The sequence below is a fragment of the Cetorhinus maximus genome, chromosome 4, assembly GCF_964194155.1.
Source record: "Cetorhinus maximus chromosome 4, sCetMax3.hap1.1, whole genome shotgun sequence".
In the NCBI taxonomy this organism is placed as follows: domain Eukaryota; kingdom Metazoa; phylum Chordata; class Chondrichthyes; order Lamniformes; family Cetorhinidae; genus Cetorhinus; species Cetorhinus maximus.
This window is the reverse complement of record NC_135882.1, coordinates 19,930,352-19,951,515: the sequence shown is the minus strand read 5'-3', so window position 1 is coordinate 19,951,515 and position 21,164 is coordinate 19,930,352. Positions and strand designations below refer to the sequence as shown.

Genomic DNA, 21,164 nt, shown 5'->3' with positions numbered 1-21,164 from the left:
ATTTTGAGTATGTTTCAATGCCAACAACAGGTTGAAACAGAAGGCGGTTGACAGTGTACCTCATGTGGGTGATACACTGGCTGAATGATTAACAATTGTGTTGCAATCGTAACCAAGACATTATTTGCAACAAGTTAGCATACATTTCTACAGTCACACATAACAAAGAGCACCATTACATTCTTTCGAGTTTCCAAGCACATTTAACATATTCCATTTCCTCCAGTTAGCATATTGTGATGGTCTCTTTCAGGAAGACCTGTGTGATGTTATTACAGTAAACAGCACTTGTAATCTCTCTCTCTCTCTCTCTCTATGGGCCCGTCTTGTCACTGGTGACACATGGTCTTCTCTCTCAGTTGTGTAACTTCATCTTAATGTTATTGTTTCATCTTCACGCACGTTCCTTCCATTTAGGCATTAAACTCCACATTTCGAGCAGTGGCCCCATTCTTTTCAAATCTCATGTTACCAATTCTCTACTCTTCCCCATCTCGGAGGTGTGTGTGTGTGTGTGTCAAAATCTGTGTTCACCTCTTGGTGTGATATTGTCCCAGAATAGACACCCTCGCTCTCTCTCCCTCCCGCTCAGGTGCAGTACCTCTCACTGTCTCTGCATGTGCGCGCCTGTGAATTTGAGGTGGGCGGATCCATGCACCTTTCATCCAGTCACTTACCTGGTTTCGACGCCTGGTGCCGCCCACTGGAATCTGAGAGCGTTCAGCCTGGAAAAACCTAACTTTTTACCTCCAGCACCTCACCCAACTGAAATCTGCATTTTCTCACACACTCACCTGTATATATTCATATATATATATACATATATATAAATCATACTTGTTTTTGGAAATTCCCATACCATATACTACGTCGTATATCCACTCACAGTCGAGCCCTTATATATTTTCCAAAAGGAATTGTGATTTTTTTTCCCCCTCCCTCCCCACCCCCCCCACTACTCTCTTATGCAGTCCCGTAAGTCTCATGTAGTCCAGGTACATCGTGGGACTGCTCTGATCGCACCGGTCCTGCAGAAAGTGGAAAAGAGGAATTACCTGTAGCCCGGGTTCTGCAGTCACACCGCACCGCACCGACTTGAAAGTCCAGTTTCGCAAGAAGAGAAGCCGGGAAGAGCTGGAGAAATATGTCACAGGAGACGGACAAGTAAGTGAACCTACTGGTTCTGGCTGTCTCTTTATCTTTAATGGTCTCTTGTCTTCAACACTGCCCCCCCCCCCCCCTCCTACCTCACTACTCCCCCCCTCACAGAACCCCAACCCCCCCTCCTCTCCTCTCCTTGGCAAACCGGATTCTTTATCCACACATCTCAGTTGGACCATGATTATGATTTTAATGAACACTGTGTATAAAAAAAAAGTGATAATTCTGGAATTCGATGTCTGGCACAAAGAGCTTTTCAAGTTCCACCACCAACCACCCCCCCCCCCCAAAAATAAATAACAAAACAACCCATCGGCCATTTTCTGAAGAGCTGAACTTTTATTTTCTTCCTACAAATGGAACAAAAAACTTTTTTATTGATTTTTTTTTTGTTGTTGTTGTTGTTTTGGAGTTGATCATTCTCCCTCCGCCTCTCTCGTGCTGGGTGGATTAGGCGGGGGTTGCTAGGGTTTTTTGGGAGCGAGTGTGCAGGCTTGGCCCGGCCTGGGCTAGTTCTGGCGGCGGGGCTGTTGCTGGTGGTTACCTGGCCAGTCTCTTGTCTCCCACCCACCCCCCCGGGCTTCTCACCTTTAGGACGGAGGGGGCGGGCTCACGGCCCCGGGGTGGGGTGGGGGGCAAATGCCCCAACCGAACAAGACATGGTGCCCAACAGCTTACACCCAGGTTGGAGATTTGCCAAAATATGAGGGGGGCTGTGGGGCTGGATCCAATTGCAATGGGAAGTTCGCGTGACTGGGGGTTATCTACACAACGTGGCGCCAGGACAGGCCACTTGTTTTCCCTTTTCCTTCCTGCTCTCCCTATCTCTCTCTCTCTCTCTCCCCCCCAAAAAAAAAGTTGACATGATTTGCAAATGGAGCCTCGCTACTTTATTTTAAAACGAGGAAAGACACCAACACACACCCTCTTCCATATTGTGTGAAGTAATTTGAAACCCATGACTATATTTCAAAACATGCAAATACCACCATAAAACCCGCCCGCCGTTGTGTTTTTTTTTTGTGTGTGTGACTCTGGTCGGCTCCGAGGGTCGTTCAAGGAAACAACTCGTCGTCTCCAACAACCAAGCCCGCTGGGGACTCCTGCAACTCTCCCCCTCTCTCAGTCAACACCGCCGTCTTAAATTCCCTGCATTGGGTGCAGCATCCACCTACATTACTCGTTTGCATTTCACTGTTTTCGAAACGCGCAGTTCATTAGATTGCATTCACTCTTGGCTCATTTTTACCGACCCTCGTAATCCCAGTGTCAATATTTTGACTTTTATGGAAGTCAGTTGCCTGGATATATCCGTGAGACAGGTCCCAGGGTATACATGAGTAGGGGAGAGGCTTCTTTACACAGAGGAGTGGAGGAGAGCCCAGGCCGCTGTCTACGACTGAGACACAAGTTGGGCTGGAGTCGCTTAAATGCTTCTCGCTGTAAAGACAAGTTTCTCAGTGTGTAGGAGTGAGCGCTTCTTGTCACATTGCAGTGGATCCTGGGGTAACTGCTGACGTTTTCCTTGTTTACTGCCTTCTTCCTCCCCATGCATAAACTTTTTTTTTTGCGGGGTGGTGGTGGGATTGCGAGAACCTGTTTATAAACTCACCGCTGTTTTAATTGTTGTCCACTTTTTAAACCTAAAAATCGCGGGGATCTACATTTAAGCCCGCGGAAACCCCAAGTTTCACCAAACGAGACAAACTGGAAAGGAGAGCGGGGGGGGGGGGGTGTGGGGGGACACAACGTTATCTTGTGGGATATTAGTGGAACTCCCTTTGATTCCACCCATCTATCTATCCATTCTAGTTTGCAATGGGGCTTCTCTTCCCATATTGACACCCCTGAGCTCTTTAACTCATTGCAATAATGAGCTGGAAACAGCTGGAAATGCAGCAGATTTCGCTGGAAGATATCAGAAACCCTGTTGCACCATTATTACAGCACCAGATTAGGCCTAACGCTAGCATGCTGTCATGAGTCTGGCTCAGGAGCAGATGGAGAATAGGGTATAGTCAATAAATGGATATTTAAAAGCAAAATATTGCAGCTGCTGAGAAGCTGAAATATATATATTTTTAAAAAAAAACAGTAAATGTTTGAAATACCCAGCAGGTCAGAAAGCATCTGTGGAGAGAGAAACTGAGTTGACGTTTCATGTCTGTGATGAAAAGTTGCAGACCTGGAACATTAACTCTGTTTTCCTCTCCCGTGGGTGCTCCCTGACCTGCTGAGTATTTCCAGCATTTTATGTTTTTATTAATGGATATGTAAAGCTGGCTTTTTATTGTTGAGTTGCCTTTTTTTAAAGTTTTAATTTTAGCATCAAAAACCAGGATGGCCTATAAGAAGGGTACATTTAGAAAACATCAGTAAAAATTGCTCTTTATTTGGACCATCACTAAAACAAATAGTTTTTTTTTTAAAAAAAGGTGCAGTTAAGCGAAATTACAACCCACAATTGTTCATGTGGATTATGGAAATTATACTTATAGTTCTCAGTGGTTGTTCTAAAAGTTCTGGCATGTGTGTAGCTGAAGCAGCTGTATTGAGCTATGTTTTCTAAGGTTTGTTTGCCTGGCATTGTGGATGTAGCAGTATAAATCAGTTCTAGTAGTGGCATATAACACGGGGGCAACTAGGAAATACACAATAATGCTACAGGTACCAATTTTTATATTTAAAAAAAAGTTAGGCTGAAGTAGTTCAAGAAATTCATTAGGAGAAACAGCAGCTTTTCATTTTTTTTATTTTAAACTTTCATATAAACATTACTTTGGACAAAAACAGAAAACAGATAACTGAATGCACCTAAAAAACAATCCAGTCAAATTTGGTGCTGAGAATCCAGTCCCAAGTGTTTATTGGGCTGTGGATATGATTGTGCATATTGTATGCTATGCATGATTATATCACAAATGCAACATGCATGCATCTTGGTACCTGATTTTCAGTGTGACAAATGGAGAATATTTCTACCCCCCTAAAAAAAAAAGCAGGGGTGGATTAGCTCCTGCTGATCCACCAAAAATGTCAGGAACGAATGGTGAAAATTGACATTAATGATACTTGCCCAACATTAGTAAACTGACGTAAGGTCATTGTGTCCAGGCCATAATGCAATGTTTTGGTTTTGTTCCCTCTCTTGAAAAGGGTGACTCACAGTGGAGTATAGTTCCTAACTGGCAGTAGCCCCTTGGTATGTTATTGGATAGTTCCTTTGTGAGCCCTGTACAGTTAACTGGGGGGAGAAAGTGATGAGTCCAATTCAGATTATATGCATGTATTTAGCAGCAATCACTAAATAGATCCTGAACTATGGTTGAATCTTCTTCTCCTTGGCTCAGGGACACATGAGGCCAAATGTAATGTTCAATACCAAGGGCTATTGGGGTTCAGTGTTAGCTGAGCACATATAATTAAGCATAGGTTATAAATTGAATATCAGGCCTTTCTGGGTGACATTTACTCGGTAAGATATTGACATTGTCCATTTTAATACTTCCTTTTTAATAGATTAGGAAGAGAATACAGTTCCCACTTTCAAAAAGGGAACTACAAACATTGGTTTTTACTTCAATCCTGTATAGAATTATGAACTTGATTATCAAGAGTAAACATGGAGAATATAATCAGAGACAAGCTAGAACTGTCAACATGTATTCAGAAGGAGAAAGAGCCTGGGTGATCAACCTCCTTGCTTCTTCTGAGAAAATGTTAATCCAAGTAGACCATGGAAAGTCCTATGTGCCGAAGCTTCTAAATGGTCTTTGTCGAGGTTCAACAGGAGATGCTGTTAGCTAAAATCAAAGTTGTGGGGATTCGGGGTAAATCTTGGAAATAGATGAAATAAATGGCTGACGGATAGAAAACAACAGGAAGTTGATTAAAGAATTTTTGAGCTGGAGTACTGAGTGGGATGCCCAGTATTAGGATCACTAATATTTCTGAGCCACATTAATGATTTGCATTTAGAAACTCGATGAAAATTGGTCACATTTCTAGAGCACATCAGGCTAGAAGGGAAATTGGGGCTGTGGTCCAGGAGTTACAAAATAAGTCAGGAATGAAATATGTAAATTGATAGTGTGATGATATTTACTTTGAATAGATATAAAGTACTGCGCATAGGAAGGGAAAGCGCGTATTGCATCACTCCATGAAGATAGCTATGGATGAAGCTGAAAGAGACCTAGGAGCCTTAGTGGACTAAATGGTGAACATTTCTAATCATTGCAGAGCAGCATTCAAAAAACTAACGGAATCTTGAACTATGTAACCATGCAAGTAGAATACAAGTCATTTTCAAAGTATGTACTGCTCTGTTAGACGATGCCTTGCACATTGTTTTTTTGTATTCATAGAGGCATAAGTGCTAGAGGCAGTGCAGAGAAGAGCCGCAAGGCCTAGTGTCAGTGGTCTAAGTAATGAGGAGAGGCAAGGGAAAAGTTTTCAGCCTTGTAAAGAGAAATGCTTGAGATTTGATCTTGCAAACAATATGGAAAAGATAAATCTGAAAATGCTGTTAAATTGCAAAATATAGACATGAGACACTTGTTTGATCTAGGGAGAAGCAAAGTTAGTATTGACATTAGGAAGTTATTCCTACAAAGAATGGACAACAGATGAAATGAACTCCCTGATAAGAGTTGTGAAGGTGAAGTCCCCTGGAATTATTTAAGAAATAGTGGGGACTAACATGAGAGAACTTTAGCATATTTTTGAATGGATGAACTAAGGCGAATTGAGTGGCCAGCCTCATCCATTATTATCTCTATTTTCCGGCTGAGAAAATAATCAAACTTCCCAGATCTCAAGTAACACATTTCTGTAGTTGGCTTTTGAATGCAATATAATTATGATGTATCTTCCTCCAGTTTCACCTTTCCTGTCCTGAAGGTGCTCACTCTAATTAGGGTAGGCTCCCATGGGTACTAGCAGTCCTCTGTGTTCCAATAATTGCCTGGCTGAGGGGAACTAACTGCATGCAAGGAAATTGAGCCTTGGATCTTGGTACTTGACCAGCCAGTATCTTTATCCGCCAAGCCACTGGCGAACCTTGTGAAACCTAATTTGTGCATTATATAATTGGCTTAGTTCTCCTGGTGCCACAGTGAGAAACTAAGATGTAGACCCGGAGTATATCTATGCTAATTCCAGGATCTTAGCTGGAGCTCAACAAGCGTATTGCATCAGCTTTCCCCACATTAGTTGAGGTCTGCTGTTTGTTATTGTTTGATGACCCCCCCCCCCCCTTTGCAAGTGCACCTACCAACATTGGATGAGGACAGGATTGGTCTTGGCTGTGATGTTTCTTTGCATTCAAAGGCTGCTAACATTCACTATCTAAACTCACACTAATAATTAGAACTTGGATGCAGCACTGGAGGACATCTGGGGCCTTTGAAGCTGAATTTCTGTAATGAGGCAGCACCTTCAGGAGAGGAGGGGGAAATCTGTGAGAATAGAAATGAGCTATAATATGCTTCTTGATGGGTAACACAACTGCAAAGTGTGATCTCTTAAAGCAATACTGAGGGAGGAAGAAGCATTGATACAAAATTGCAAAAATGATGGCGTTTGAATTGATGCACATGTATCTGTAGCAATCTGATTTTTAGATAGATGCTTGGTTTTGGGATCGAAGCAGGACAATAATGAAGAGTGGGATTAAAGTTAGATCCTCTAGAAACCATTAAATGGACCCCATGCAGATGGGGGACAGGTTGCTCCCTTTTTAATGTGGCTACTCTTCTACAGTTGCTGAGTTGTACCAAGTGATTCTAAGGGGGTAAAACTTTGGTAATTTGTCATATTGCTATTGCTACAGAAATGTTGCTAGGAATCAGATAGAACCAGGTTTCTAACATAAAAACAAAAAAAACTGGAAAATCTCAGCAGGTCTGACAGCATCTGCAGAGAGGAACACAGTTAATGTTTTGAGTCCATATGACTCTTCAACAGAACTAAGGAAAAATAGAAAAGAGGTGAAATATAAGCTGGTTTAAGGGGGGTGGTGGGACAGGTAGAGCTGGATAGAGGGCCAGTGATAGATGGAGATAACCAAAAGATGTCATAGACAAAAGGACAAAGAGGTGTTAAAGGTGGTGATATTATCTAAGGAATGTGATCATGGGTAACATTAAGGGTAGAAAGCAGGACAAGCAAGGTACAGATAGCCCTAGTGGGGGTGGGGTGGGGGGAAGGGATCGAAATAGGTAGAAATAAAACAATGGATGGAAATACATTTAAAAATAATGGAAATAGGTGGGAAAAGAAAAATCTATATAAATTATTGGAAAAAAGGGGGATCGGAAAGGAGGTGGGGATGGAGGAGAGAGTTCATGATCTAAAATTGTTGAACTCAATATTCAGTCCGGAAGGCTGTAAAGTGTCTAGTCGGAAGATGAGGTGCTGTTCCTCCAGTTTGCGTTGAGCTTCACTGGAACAATGCAGCAGGCTAAGGACGGACATGTGGGCATCAGAGCAGGGTGGAGTGTTGAAATGGCAAGCGACAGGGAGGTCTGGGTCATGCTTGCGGACAGACCGAAGGTGTTCCGCAAAGCGGTCACCCAGTCTGTGTTTGGTCTCTCCAGTGTAGAGGAAACTGCATTGGGAGCAGCGAATGCAATAGACTAAATTGAAGGGAGTGCAAGTGAAATGCTGCTTCACTTGAAAGGAGTGTTTGGGCCTTTGGACAGTGAGGAGAGGGGAAGTAAAGGGGCAGATGTTGCACCTTCTGCGGTTGCATGGGAAGGTGCTGTGGGAGGGGGTTGAGGTGTAGGGGGTGATGGAGGAGTGGACCAGGGTGTTCCGGAGGGAACGATCGCTGCGGAATGCCGCCGGGGGGGTGAAGGGAAGATGTGTTTGGTGGTGGCATCATGCTGGAGTTGGCGGAAATGGCGGAGGATGATCCTTTGAATGCGGAGGCTGGTGGGGTGATAAATGAGGAGAAGGGGGACCCTATCATGGTTCTGGGAGGGAGAGGAAGATGTGAGGGCGGATGCGCAGGAGATGGGCTGGACACGGTTGAGGGCCTTGTCAACCACCGTGGGTGGAAAACCTCGGTTAAGGAAGAAGGAGGACATGTCAGAGGAACTGTTTTTGAAAGTTGCATCATCAGAACAGATGCGACGGAGGCGAAGGAACTGAGAGAATGGGATGGATTCCTTACGGGAAGCGGGGTGTGAGGAGCTGTAGTCGAGGTAGCTGTGGGAGTCGGTAGGCTTGTAATGAATATTGGTGGACAGTCTTTCACCAGAAATTGAGACAGAGAGGTCAAGGAAGGGAAGGGAAGTGTCAGAGATGGACCATGTGAAAATTATGGAGGAGTGGAAATTGGAAGCAAAATTAATAACTTTTTCCAGGTCCAGACGAGAGCATGAAGCAGCACCGAAGCAGTTATCGATGTACCGGAGAAAGAGTTGTGGGAGGGGGCCAGAGTACGACTGGAACAAGGAACGTTCCACATACCCCATAAAGAGACAGGCATAACTGGGACCCATGCGGGTACCCATAGCCACACCTTTTATTTGGAGGAAGTGAGAGGAGTTTAAGGAGAAATTGTTCAGTGAGAGAACAAGTTCAGCCGGACGGAGGAGAGTAGTGGTGGATGGGGATTGTTTGGGCCTCTGTTCGAGGAAGAAGCGGAGAGCCATCAGACTATCCCGGTGGGGGATGGAGGTGTAGAGGGATTGGATGTCCATGGTGAAGAGGAGGCGGTTGGGGCCAGGGAACTGGAAATTGTTGATATGATGATAGGGTGTCAGAGGAATCACGGATGTAGGTGGGAAGGGACTGTACAAGGGGAGAGAGAATGGAGTCAAGATAGCAAGAAATGAGTTCCGTGGGGCAGGAACAGGCTGACACGATCTGTCTGCCGGGACAGTCCTGTTTGTGGATTTTGGGTAGGAGGTAGAAGCGGACCATCCGAGGTTAGGAGACTATGAGGTTGGAAGCTGTGGAAGGAAGATCTCCAGAGGAGATGAGGTCAGTAACAGTCCTGGAAACAATGGCTTGATGTTCATTGGTGGGGTCATGGTCCAGGGAGAGGTAGAAGGAACTGTCTGCGAGTTGAACCTATTGAGCAGTGATGTGCAGTGGGCCCCGAGGTTATTCCATAGTATAGAAACAGCCTATTGACATAAATTATCCCCTCTATTCTTGGCACTGCCTTTGTTTATAACGCTCCTTGCATTAAGCTTCTGTGTTGCTCACCAGGATGACAGTTATTAAAATTCAGTCTCGTGCTCGGCCAACAGAGCACTTTACTAAATGTCAGATGTTTTCCTTGTGGGATTTTTCTCAATATTTATTGAAGAATTGGGAGTTTTTTTTCTCTTTTATGGGTTAAAATATTCTTTAAAACTTTGGGGTAGAAATGGTTTACTTGATCTGCCATTGAAGTTATGGCAGCGATTGGGAGAACCCCTGCTGAAAGTGCTGGCATTTGACTTTATTCAAATTTGTATTGCACTGATACATCAACAAGGGTTGGCTTTTCTTATGTTTTTTTATTTGATGTCATTGACTGAAGACCTGTACCAAATTACCACATAATTCAAAAGCATTGTGATTTTCAACAGGGATTGCCAGCTCAAGACTTGTTAGAATAACCTATTTATTCCTTTTCCCCTTTAAAAATATTTCTTCCCCACTTTCTCTTATCCCACTGCCTTTCATTGGAATACAGTTCTTTGGGTGCTGGAAACAATTTGGTACCTGGGTATTTCTCCATTCTTGGACGATGAGTGATAACAGGCTGTTCAATTGTAAATGGCATTTTGCTTGAATGCAGTTCTGTCCATACATGTAATTTGGCCCATGCCTAGAACACTGCATGTGGTTCTGGTAACGGCATTACAGGAAGGATGTAATCACGCAAGATAGGGTACAGAGGATATTTGCAAGGATGTTGCCTGTAATGGAGAATTTTAGCTATGAGGAAAGCTTGAATAGGCTGGAGTTATTTTCTTTGGAACAGTAGAGGCTGCAAAGAGATTTAATTGAGGAAGTATCTATTTCCCTTAGCAGGGAAGACAATAACCAGGGAACCTAGATTTAGAGGAATTAGTAGAAGGATTATAGGGGAACTGAGGAGAATTTTTTTCGCTCAGCGGGTGGTGGGTGCCTGAAAGGATGGTAGGGCCAGAAACTTTAATCACATTTAAAATACTTGGATATATGCTTGAGGTGCTGTAACCTACAGGGCCACAGACTAAGAGCTGAAAAGTGGGATTAGACTGGATAGCTCATGTTTTTTAGCTAGTAGAGACACAATGGGCCAATGGCTTCCTTCTGTGCGGTAAGATTTCAATGCTATGTTTCAGCGGGGTCTCAATGCAGGAAAATAAAATCAAAGCTAAGAAAGGGTTATTTGGGGCATCACATCTCCTTGTTGCAGTACTTTGAACAGGAAACTTAACCAAAGAGCACTGGGAGCCGTAGAAACTCTATTGTTCCTCAACTAACTCAGAATAGGGTGGGAATCATAGACTCAAAGGCCTGGATTTTCACTCCCGAGGTGGGTAACGCGAGTCAGGAAATTTCCCGACCCCCACATCCACCTTGGGAAAAACTCTCCCGAATGGCAGGATGTTCATTCTAGAGGGTAGGTACAAGGTGGAGTCGGGCCTCCCACCCCGGGCGCAGGTCAGAGGCACCCATGGGGGCTGCTGAGTGCTGAGGTGAGCTATTTATAAGGCCTGCCTTTGTTCTCTGGGACTTCATTCCAGTTGTTTGCTCATATTTTAGGCCTCTAGCCCTCACCTCTATCACCCCACACCCCCCCCCCATCCACTCCCATGCCACATCCGTGCCAACTCATGTCCTCCACCCACCGTATACCCTCCATGTCAACCCATGCCCTTTGTAGCCCCCAATGCCAACTTAATAACAACTCATGCCAACCCACCCACCACTCTGTCCTTTCCACCCTCCATGTCAGCCCACCCAGTATCCACCATGGCCAGACCTCAGGAGCTATGTTGAGATGAAATAAAATTAATATCTATTATAGCCTTTACTAAATTTAAAAAAAATCCCATTCATGAAAACCCTTTCAGAACTTATAAGTCCCTTCAAATACTTAATCCCTTACAAAAACAGACTTGTATTCATGACCCCACATCAAAGACAGCTAATCCTTTAATAACCTCTTTGAGCTATCATCAAAATGTGAACTTAAGACTCCCCGCTAGGATAATTATAGGTTGTAGAAAGCAGCCAAGTATTAATAATGACATAATGATAGCCCTTCAGGTAACATCAACAAACAGCTATAGTAACAGCCAGGCCAGATTTCTTTACCCCTCACTCACGTAGGCAGCCTTTTTTTTAATTTTTAAAGGGCTGGGGATTTAAATAACTTCATAGCTTGAGTTTTTACTTAACCTATCACTGATATGGGCAGGCTGTTTTTCTAAATTTTTAAAGGGTTTGTGGTTTAAATAACTTCACATCATGACAATTATATAGACCATCTCTGACGTTCAAGAGCATTTGTGTCTGCTGTTAAAATTTGACACTCCCACACTGCAGATTAAGGCGCTTGCTTCAGTGAAAATGGGATCTGTGAACTCAAAAATGGCTTTGCTGAGTTCAGGTTTCCCTCATGTATGAGTCACTCCCCACACCCTTTCCCCCACTGGCGAAAATAGAATCTGTCGGAAATGGGGGCGCGACTTCTGGATCCGGATTCTGCCCACCATTTTGGAATGACGCAGAGTCTCCACAACGCTACGAAAATCCGGGCCATAGAACAGTAGAACACAGAAGAAGGCAATTCAGTCCATCATATCCGGACCAGCTCTTTCAAAGAGGCATCGGTTTAGTTCCACTTCCCTGCTCTTTCCCCATCTCATTTTTTCTTCAGGTATTTATGCAATTCCCTTTTAAAGCCTACTACTAAATTTGTATCCACCGCCCTATCGGGCAGTGCATTTCAAATCCTAAACGCTTGTTGTGTAAAATTTTCCTCATGTCACCTTTGCTTTTTGCCCATCACCTTAAATCTATGCCGTCTGGTTATTGACCTTTCAGCCACTGGAAACAGTTACTTTTTATTTACTACCCCTTATTCCTTCATGTTTTAAGCACCTCTATGAAATCTTCTCTCAGCTTTCACTGTTTGAAAAAGAACAACGTCAGCTTCTTCAGTCTACCCATGTAATGATAATCCCTCATCCCTGGAACCATGCTAGTGAATCTCTTCTGTATCCTCTCCAAAGCTTTCATGTCCTTCTTAAAGTGCGTTGCCCAGTATTGGTACTCAATACTCCAGCTGAGACTGAACTAGTGTTTTATATAGGTTTAGCAACAACATCAACTTGCATTTATAAAAGTGCCTTTAATGTGGTAAAACACTCCACATTCCTTGTTACCAAACCGAATTTGAGTGCAAGTCACAAGGAGATGTTAGGGCAGGTGACAAAAGCTTGTTGAAGAACTAGGTTAGAAGGGTGTCTTAAAGGAGGAAAGGGAGGTCGATATTTTTGGTAGGGAATTCCAAATTTTACGGCTTAGTCATGGCCACCAATGCTGGAACGAATAAAATTGCGGAAGTTAAAGAGACCGGAATTGGATGAGCACAGATATCTTGGAGGGTTGGAGGAGGTTGCAGAAATAGGGAGGGGTGAAGCCATAGATGGATTTAAAAACTACAATGAAAAGTTTAAACTCGATCTGTTGTTTAACATGGAGCTAATGTAGGCCAGTAAGAATATGGTGATGGGTGAACAGGACTGGGTATGAGTAAGTTACGGGGATCAGAGTTTTGGATGACCTTAAGTTTTTGGATGGTGCAAGATGGCAGGCCAGTAAGAAGTACATTGGAACTGTGAAGCCTAGAGGTAACAAAGGCACGGATGAGAGCACAGCATCTGACAAGCTGAGGCAGGGAAGGTGATGTTATGGAGGTGAAAATAGGCGGTCTTAGTGATTGTGCACATATGTGGTCAGAAGCTCCTCTCAGGGTCCTGTAAGGCACCAAAGTGGCAAACGGTCTGCTTCTGCTTCAGATAATTGTCAGGGAAAGAGATGCAGTCAGTGGCTATTGAATGAGTTTGTGGCAGGGACTGAAAACAATGACTTTGGTCTTCCAAGCGCTTAGTTGGTGGAAATTTCTGCACATTCTTTAATGCACCTCAGACAAGCAGTTTGAAATCTGGGAGACAATGGAGGAGTCGAGAGAGGTGGTGGTGAGCTGGAGTTGGGTGTTGTCAGTGTCCGGAGTTGGGTGTTGTTAGTGTCCACATGGAAATAGACTCTGTGTTTTCAGATGATGTCAGTGAGAGGCAGCATGTAGATGAGCAATTGGAAGGTGCCAAGGATAGGCATTGGAGGAGGAAGATGTGGTCAATCAAAGGATGAAGATAGGTCGAGGAGAGAGAGTTTGCCATTGTGGCAATCACATAGCATGTCATTCCTGATTTAATGAGAGCCGTTTCAGTTCTGTGGCAAGGATGGAAACCTGATTAGAAGGATTTGAACGTGGAGTTCTGGGAAAAATGGGCACAGATTTTGTAGGTAATAGCCAGTAAAGGATTTTGAAGAGGGAAAAGAGGTTGGAGATGGGGCAATAGTTTGCAAGGGTGGAGGGTTTTTTATTTGAAGAGAGGGTTGATGACTGCAGGTTTGATGGAGAGGGGACAGTACCTACATCACTTCATGCCTTTGTACTCTGAGCCTCTATTTATAAAGCCATTTGCTTTATTAACTGCTTTGTTAAGCTCTGCTACCATGTTTGAAGATTTGTGCACAAACACCCCCAGGTCGGTCTCTTGCACCTCCTTTTAATTTTTAAAAATTATTTCATGGGATCTGGGCATTGCTGGCAAGGCCAGCACTTGTTGCCCACCCCTAACAGCCCTTGTACTGGGTGGCTATTTTAGAGGGAAGTTAAGATTCAACCACATTGATGTGGCCTGGGGTCACACACGCAGGGCAGACCAAGTGAGGTTGGCAGATTTTCTTTCCTAAAGGGCGTTACGACATTGCTGAGAGTAGTTTTCAATTCCACATTCATCAATTGAATTTAAATTCCATCAGCTGCCATGGTGGGATTTGGACCCATGTCTCCAGGGTATTAGTCCAGTGACATTCTCACTAGGCCACCGTCTCCCCTAGTTTAGTATGTATTGCCTCTCTTCATCTCCTGCCAAATGTAGTACCTCACACTTTAAGGCATTAATTTCAATGCCACATGTCTGTTCATTCTACCAGCCTACCTATATCCTCTTGAAGCCTATTATTATCAGTGTTAACTACATTTCCAAGTTTTGTGTCACCTGCGAATTCTCACGTGGTTTGGTGCTGCAGTGTTGCAGTGCCTTTATCATTTAGACTATCAGGGCAGTTAACTGTGAGCAACCCGGGAGAGTGCAACCAAGAAAAAAGTGTGTTCTTTTCCTTATTTTCTTAACACTTTCATTTTTGAGATTTAAACTTCCTGGGGATAGGGGTGGGGGCGCGGGGAAGGCCGTTTGATTGGGCCGGCTGGTGGAGACAGGAGGTCAGGTGATGAAATCTCTGGGAATGTGTCAGCTTGAGACTGCAACGTTCTGTAATAGTATTGTGCATTTTTTCATTTCCCCTATCAGCTCCCTTTGTGTCTCTAGGCTGGACTTTACTGTTAGTATCATTTTAATATTGATAGCTGCCGTCGGCATTATAAAAATGCCAGTTAGAAATCTAGACTTGGGTGTGAAATTGTTGAGTTAATGCTAGAACTTCACATTGTTGGCTTGAATTGAGTTGCTCCTGATCGTGGGGAACATCTATAACCAGAATTGTCAAGTTGCACACGTGTGTTTAGCCCAAGTGTGCATCAGTAAATACAAGTAGCCATTCTGCAGCATTAGTGGGACATCACAGGTGAAAAGGAATAATATAGTCCAGCTCAATGTAAAACGTTTAAAGACAAACTATGCCAAAGCTTTTTGACATTCCTCCCCTTCACCATCCAACATCAGCTCTATCCAGTTTTACTCCTTTGCATGGCTAGGCTTAAGACTCTCCTGATGGTTCAGAGGTAAGGCCATCATTTTTGAGTTATGTAGACAAGAAAGGACAGTGGTCCCTTTCTGAGCTGTGCTGACTTAATTGATCTGAGCTGTCGGGGTGGGGAGGGAAAAGAAGAATTATGAGGTTCGTAGGAGCGCTGTAATTAATTTAAGGTGCATGCGCCTGGGTCAGAGAAGGGAAAATTGCCAACTTCTGAGGCGGGATTTTCCCATTGGCTTCAGGAGCCCTACGTCAGGGTCCTGGGCCTGCACTTTTTCAGGAATCAGAGCTGTTTTACTGGTGGCAGCCTCCGAATTGGCTGCCTCCATGTTTGCCGTTAAAGATGGCAGGTGGGCTCTGGATGGGCCTGCAGCAACTGCGGCAATCAGAGGGCTGGCAGTTCTGGAGCTTCCGCAGCCCCACTGGGAGAGGTGGGTAATTATCCAGTCATTGCCATTTATGGGAGCTTGCTGTGCAAACATTGCAGCTGCATTTCCGACATTACAACAATAACTATACTTCAAAAGTAATTCATTGGCTGTAAAGCACTTTGGGACATCCTGGGATCATGAAAGGTGCTACACAAATGCAAGTCTTTTCTTTCTATCTTTCTTATTATTGGATGCAAGGGGGGCAGGAAACAAAGCAGCTTTTACACTCCTGTACTGCCAGTGTCTCCCAGCACATGGGTCTTGTACTGCAAGCGACAAACAAAAAATGAACTTGTCAAACCTGTTCATTGGTGCAAGGTGGCAGAGGTCGGTCAATACCTGTGAAACTGACCCTTAGCCATAAGTCAACAGCTTCAGAGAGCAGCAGGGTACATTGGGCAAATGGAAAATAAAATGATTTGAAATAAAATATTTTGGTACACCCTACATCTGTTAGGCTTGAGGTAAAAGGGTTCAGAGCTGCAAGACAGCGGTTCTGGTGGCTGTATTGGAGGCAGTAGTTTTTCAGTAAAGTAACATTTGATCCAGCAATATAATTGAAACTTGTACCATAAAATCTGAATTTTAGTCTTTAAAAAGTTTTTATGCAAACCTGGAATTTAAAAAAAATGCGTACCATCTAATGTGAAACGTGTGGCTGAAACGAAGCTGTGTCTTGTCTTTGTCACCGAAGGCTGGATTTTTCCTTTCTGGCTTCTCCTTTTTCCATCCTCCACGGACTCCGCCTTGACCAAAATTAAATCACTGCCCCACCATGCTGCTGTCTATTTAAATTTAAAACCCCTGTCTTCAAATCTCTCCAAGACCGTTAGCCACAATGACCCTGTCCTCTGGAATTTCCTAAGCCCTCTCCTTCTTTATTTACCTCCACTTTTTAAAAAAACTTCTTAAAATTTATCTTTTTGGTCACCCCTACTAATTTCCACCCTGTAGCTTATCACTTATTTACATTATCCCATTTTTTCCCCCTATCTCTCTGTGTCTGTACATTTCTGTGTTAAATATGACACTAATTGTTGTTGCACCCATTGTTTTGAGCCATGGATCCACCAGTTTTAACTGAATGAAACAAAGCATATTTATATTAGATTTTTTTTGTCTCAGATAGCCTAAACTGGAGATAGTAAGGTCCTTCTGTGGACTAAATACTTGGTCCACAGTATTATGGGATCATAAATCTTTTCAATGTCTAGCGTTTCTCACCACTCCCCTCCTCTCCCCTTAACCACCTCCCCCCTAACATTTTGCAGCAGGTTCCTAATTTCAACCTGGCTGGGTATGATGGTCTGAGTCCTGTAAAAAGGAGCGAGCTGTTCAACACCTAAAAGCAACCCATTTAATAGGGCACTTTTCAGTAGCAAAAGGAACTGTATAAACACACAACTTAGCACCCATTAGACACTGTAAATAGGGCCAGTTTTTAGTGACTTGAAGGGAGCTTTTTTTTATTCAAAAGCAAAACACTGTGGATGCTGGAAATCTGAAATAAAAGCAGAAAGTGCTGGAAATACTCAGCAGATTTGGCAGCACCTGTGGAGAGAGAAAGAGTTCTGATGAAATGTCACAGACCTGAAATGTGAACTCTGTTTCTCTCTGCACAGATGCTGACAGATTTGCTGAGCTTTTCCAGCCTTTTCTGTTTCTGGTTCTTTGCAGTGATGGGTACCAGATCGGCTGTCTGTCTTGTGGTCACTATTAAGTGTGGAAGTGAAAGGGAATATCAAAAACACAGCTACCTCAAGACCCCACGTTCCCCTGTATGTAATGGCTTTACAGTATCTTGTACCTCTTCACATCTGTTGGAGGAGAAAACTACTTAAAAGAAGTGTTAAACTGGACAAAAGCTAGCAGCATGGACATGCGTGTGCAGGTGGTTAATATTGTTTTCCTTATAAAGAGTTGCAGAGCTGCAGAATAACTGCTTTACCAGTGCTGACAAAAGCCCTGAGCGCCTGGTAAGGGAAGAGCAGGAGGCCTCGGTGCAGTGGTACCTATGTTGTAGTAGCTGTATGTTCTTTCGCCTGTAAAATGGAATTGTTTGTTCAGCTGGACCAGGATGTCCCAGCTTCCATATTCAATCTATGTTGATGTATCCGCCACGACTCATGGTTGTTGTCTGACTGCTACAAACTGACCTCCACGCTCTTAGGAAGGGTTTAGAACAAACAGCGAGGATTCTTGTTATAAGATCACTATTCAGTGACCCCCCAGCTGAGGATTGTGCATGTGCGGTTGTCAGGTGAGCAGATTTAGTGATGCTCACCCCATGATCAAGTGGTCTGATGATGTTTGCTGTCTAGATTTGCACATGAACGTTTACTAGTTAGATGAGATTCTGGGTGGCAGAATGACTGCCTGGAACCATAATGGAACTTTAACGGAGGGAGGAGGACTTTTTATTTTTAAAGGTTAGCTTTACTAGCTGGCCTTCATAAAGGGAGCAATGGTAGGTTCTTTGTGAAGTGCGAGACAGTAACACTTAAAATTCTAACAGTGTTTTCCTTCAGATGGGCCACGAATCCTATGTGACCAAATTTCCTCTATTCTCACTCATAAATATTCCTTTCCACTTCAACCATTTCTTATGCAGGCCATTAGAAAATCAGTGTTTGATTGTGGTGCTTTATATTTAATTTAAGTTTTTTGAAATCATCTTTCAGCAAAGGCAATGGCAGCTTTAATCGCATGATCCTGATAGGTCCTCATTCAAGAGCTAGCTCTTTGATATCTCGCAAGGAAAGCTGAAAGTATTGACTTTTGTTGATGTGTGGATTATAACCCCTACTCTGTTGTGCCTCTCTCTCCCCCTCCCTCTCTCTCTTCCCTAACCTCAGACTTACTTGTCTGACTCTCAATTCTTCCTTTCTTCTTCCCTTTCCTTCTCTCTTAGTCTCCCACTCCTCCCTCCGAATTGTCTATGCTGCTACTTCTCTAAGTTTTTCTCTTTCACCCCTAAGCTCCAAATAAACACTTGACGCATTCTTCATGTTTCATGGATTCTCAAAGTTTTCAAATCAAGAACTGTTGCACTGTACTTCAATGATTCAGTCTGACCATCTTGCCTTATTCAGTTTTCTAATCTTGACTCCATCAAGTCAATACTGCCTCTCTTATGTTTTTTTTACCCTTGGTATTATCTTGCACTGCAGGTCATTGTAGTCCAATTAAGTTTACCAATTTCAAAAACAAAAGGTTGACTGTCATGAAGAGCCAAATTTTCAGAATGGCCTTTAATTGGGAGGAAATTATTCAAAAATAGCCCTACACAGCCATGGTAGATTTATTATTTCTGTGTTTATTGTTTAGCTCTGCTGATAATTAGTTTTCTATCAAAGTTCCAGTAAAAATCAAGAGTAAGGTCGACTGAACAGGTCTAATCCTCTGGCGAGGCAACTCCAGAGTTACATTTCTAAAAAGAAAAGAAAGACTTGCATTTATATAGTATCAAATTTATATAGTATCATTCATGGCCACAGGACATCTCAAAACCCGTTACAACCAATGAAGTACTTTTGAAATGTAGCCACTGTTGTGATGTAGGAAAAGCGGCTGCCAATTTGCGCACTGCAAACTCCCACACGCAGCAATGTGATAATCAGCAGATAATCAGTTTTTTGTAATGTTAATTGAGGACACCGTGAACTCTCCTGCTCTCCTTTTGAAATCGTTCCATTGCAACTTTTACATCCACCCGAACAAGTGGATGGGGCCTCAGTTTAACATCTCATCTGAAAGAATGCATCTCCAACAGTGCTGCACTGGAGTGTCGGCCTCGATTTTTGTGCTCAAGGCCTGGAGCAGGACGTGAACCTGGAACCTCGTGACTCAGATGAGAATGTTGCTAACTGAATCACTGCTGCCACTTCTAAATCTCATGCCTGGAATAATTCTATGATTTTCAAATTATTGCAATCTAATGAACTGTTTGCAAAGTTCAAAGTTTGCCGTTTGTGACATGTCCTTTTTTTTTAAACGCCCCAATTTTCTTCACCCCCTTCTCCAAACACATTGCTGGCATATGATTCCATCTGGGTTTGTCGTTTTGATGATTCCCACAGGGAGTTCCCCTCATACCCTCTGAAACGAGTCACCTCCAGTGGTTCTCCTACCAACTTAGCTGAGATACGTTGGCAAATGCCTAGTTGCAGGTCAGCTATCCTCCCTCCCTGTCAAATACATGCTACAAAATGGGGCTGGGGAAGTGGGAAGTGCGCTGAATAAATGCAGTGAAATGAACCAAACTACCTTTTGAGTGAAACATATGAACGGGGCTCAGGGTTTCGTGTCCATGCATACTTCACTTTCTGTAAACGGGCCAAATTGGATAACCCCCAACGATACGCATGGGGATTGTGGTGTGCAATTAATCTGTGCCTGTTGATTGACAGGCAGGCAGCATGTCAATTTTGTACTGCCCGCTCATTAAACTGATTGTTGCATGCTAATTGTGCTGTTCATTCACTGCATGCATCAGCAAAGGGCTCAAAATCATAACTTCTTAGCACTACTCTAAACTAGCCTACACCTCTGCCCTCTTGCTAGAACCGGCAGTCAAGTACAAAGTGAATCTGACCTGGGATACAGTGAAGAATGACACAATGTGGGAGACAGCGATTTCCAAGGTTGTTGGATTCTACGCTGGTGGGCTTGTTGGAAGAGGTGAAAAGTAGGGGAGATGTCCTGTAAACGCAAAAGAGCAGGAGGCCCTCCAACATATGCTCAGAAGGCAGAGTGAGCAGACAGTTAGTTGTCAGGAGTCTAGCCCCGAGGACCTGCAAGTGATTCTGCAAGAAGATCGATGATCTCACACAAATTATCAATCTCAGTAAATGCATCTTCAATTCCTGTACCTTACCAACTGCACCACTAGCCTCACACACTCCTCAATTTACCACACCCAACTCTCAGGGGAAGAATTAAGGGATTCTTTGGCATGGGGCGGCTGTATGACTGGGTGGGGGTGTGAGGGGGTCTGGTGAGCCAGTGAGGGTGGGTTGGGAAGCGTGCTGATAAAACTATGAGAGTTGGGTGGGGTGGTGGGGGTGTTGGTGGCGGGAGGGGTATGCTGCTGACGAACCAAACCAGGCGATTGGTCAGCCTGTCACTCGCCTACCAACAATCTCTAACAGTCAGGGCTCATACCTAACATTCATATGCTGCACTGAACCCTCACATATTTAGCACTGCTGCAGGCCTCACAACCACATCTCACAGCTTGCACATATTGCCAGCTATGCATCCATGCCAGCCAGATTACCCAAACAGATTTCGTGATGCCCACTGACACTTTTTCCTCTCTCCTGAAGAAGAAGATAGCACGCAACTTGAGGAGACGGTGCTGGCCATTATTGGAATGGCAGTCGCTGAGCCCATTGCCAGCAGTAGAGTTGACAATCGAAGAGGACAGTATCCTCATATCTAATGCCCCTTCTCACATTCTATTTTTCCATCATCCCATACTATCTTCTGATTTACAAGCTGCAGATCCTGTAAGCACACACCTCTTGCTTCCGCTCCGTCCCATCACCACAACCCTACCCTGGCATC

The 21,164-nt window shown here is 43.7% G+C and overlaps 1 protein-coding gene across 2 annotated transcripts in view; it reads left to right on the top strand.

Annotated features, from left to right (window-relative positions):
- The first annotated feature begins 970 nt into the window (after window positions 1-970).
- grhl2b (grainyhead-like transcription factor 2b) overlaps window positions 971-21,164 on the top strand; it is a 137,485-nt gene continuing 117,291 nt past the window's right edge. For both annotated transcript variants that reach the window (XM_078540018.1, XM_078540017.1), the window contains exon 1: window positions 971-1,164. In XM_078540018.1, coding sequence (XP_078396144.1) covers window positions 1,145-1,164 — 20 coding nt within the window. In that variant the 5' untranslated portion in view covers window positions 971-1,144. The remainder of the gene's footprint in view (window positions 1,165-21,164) is intronic.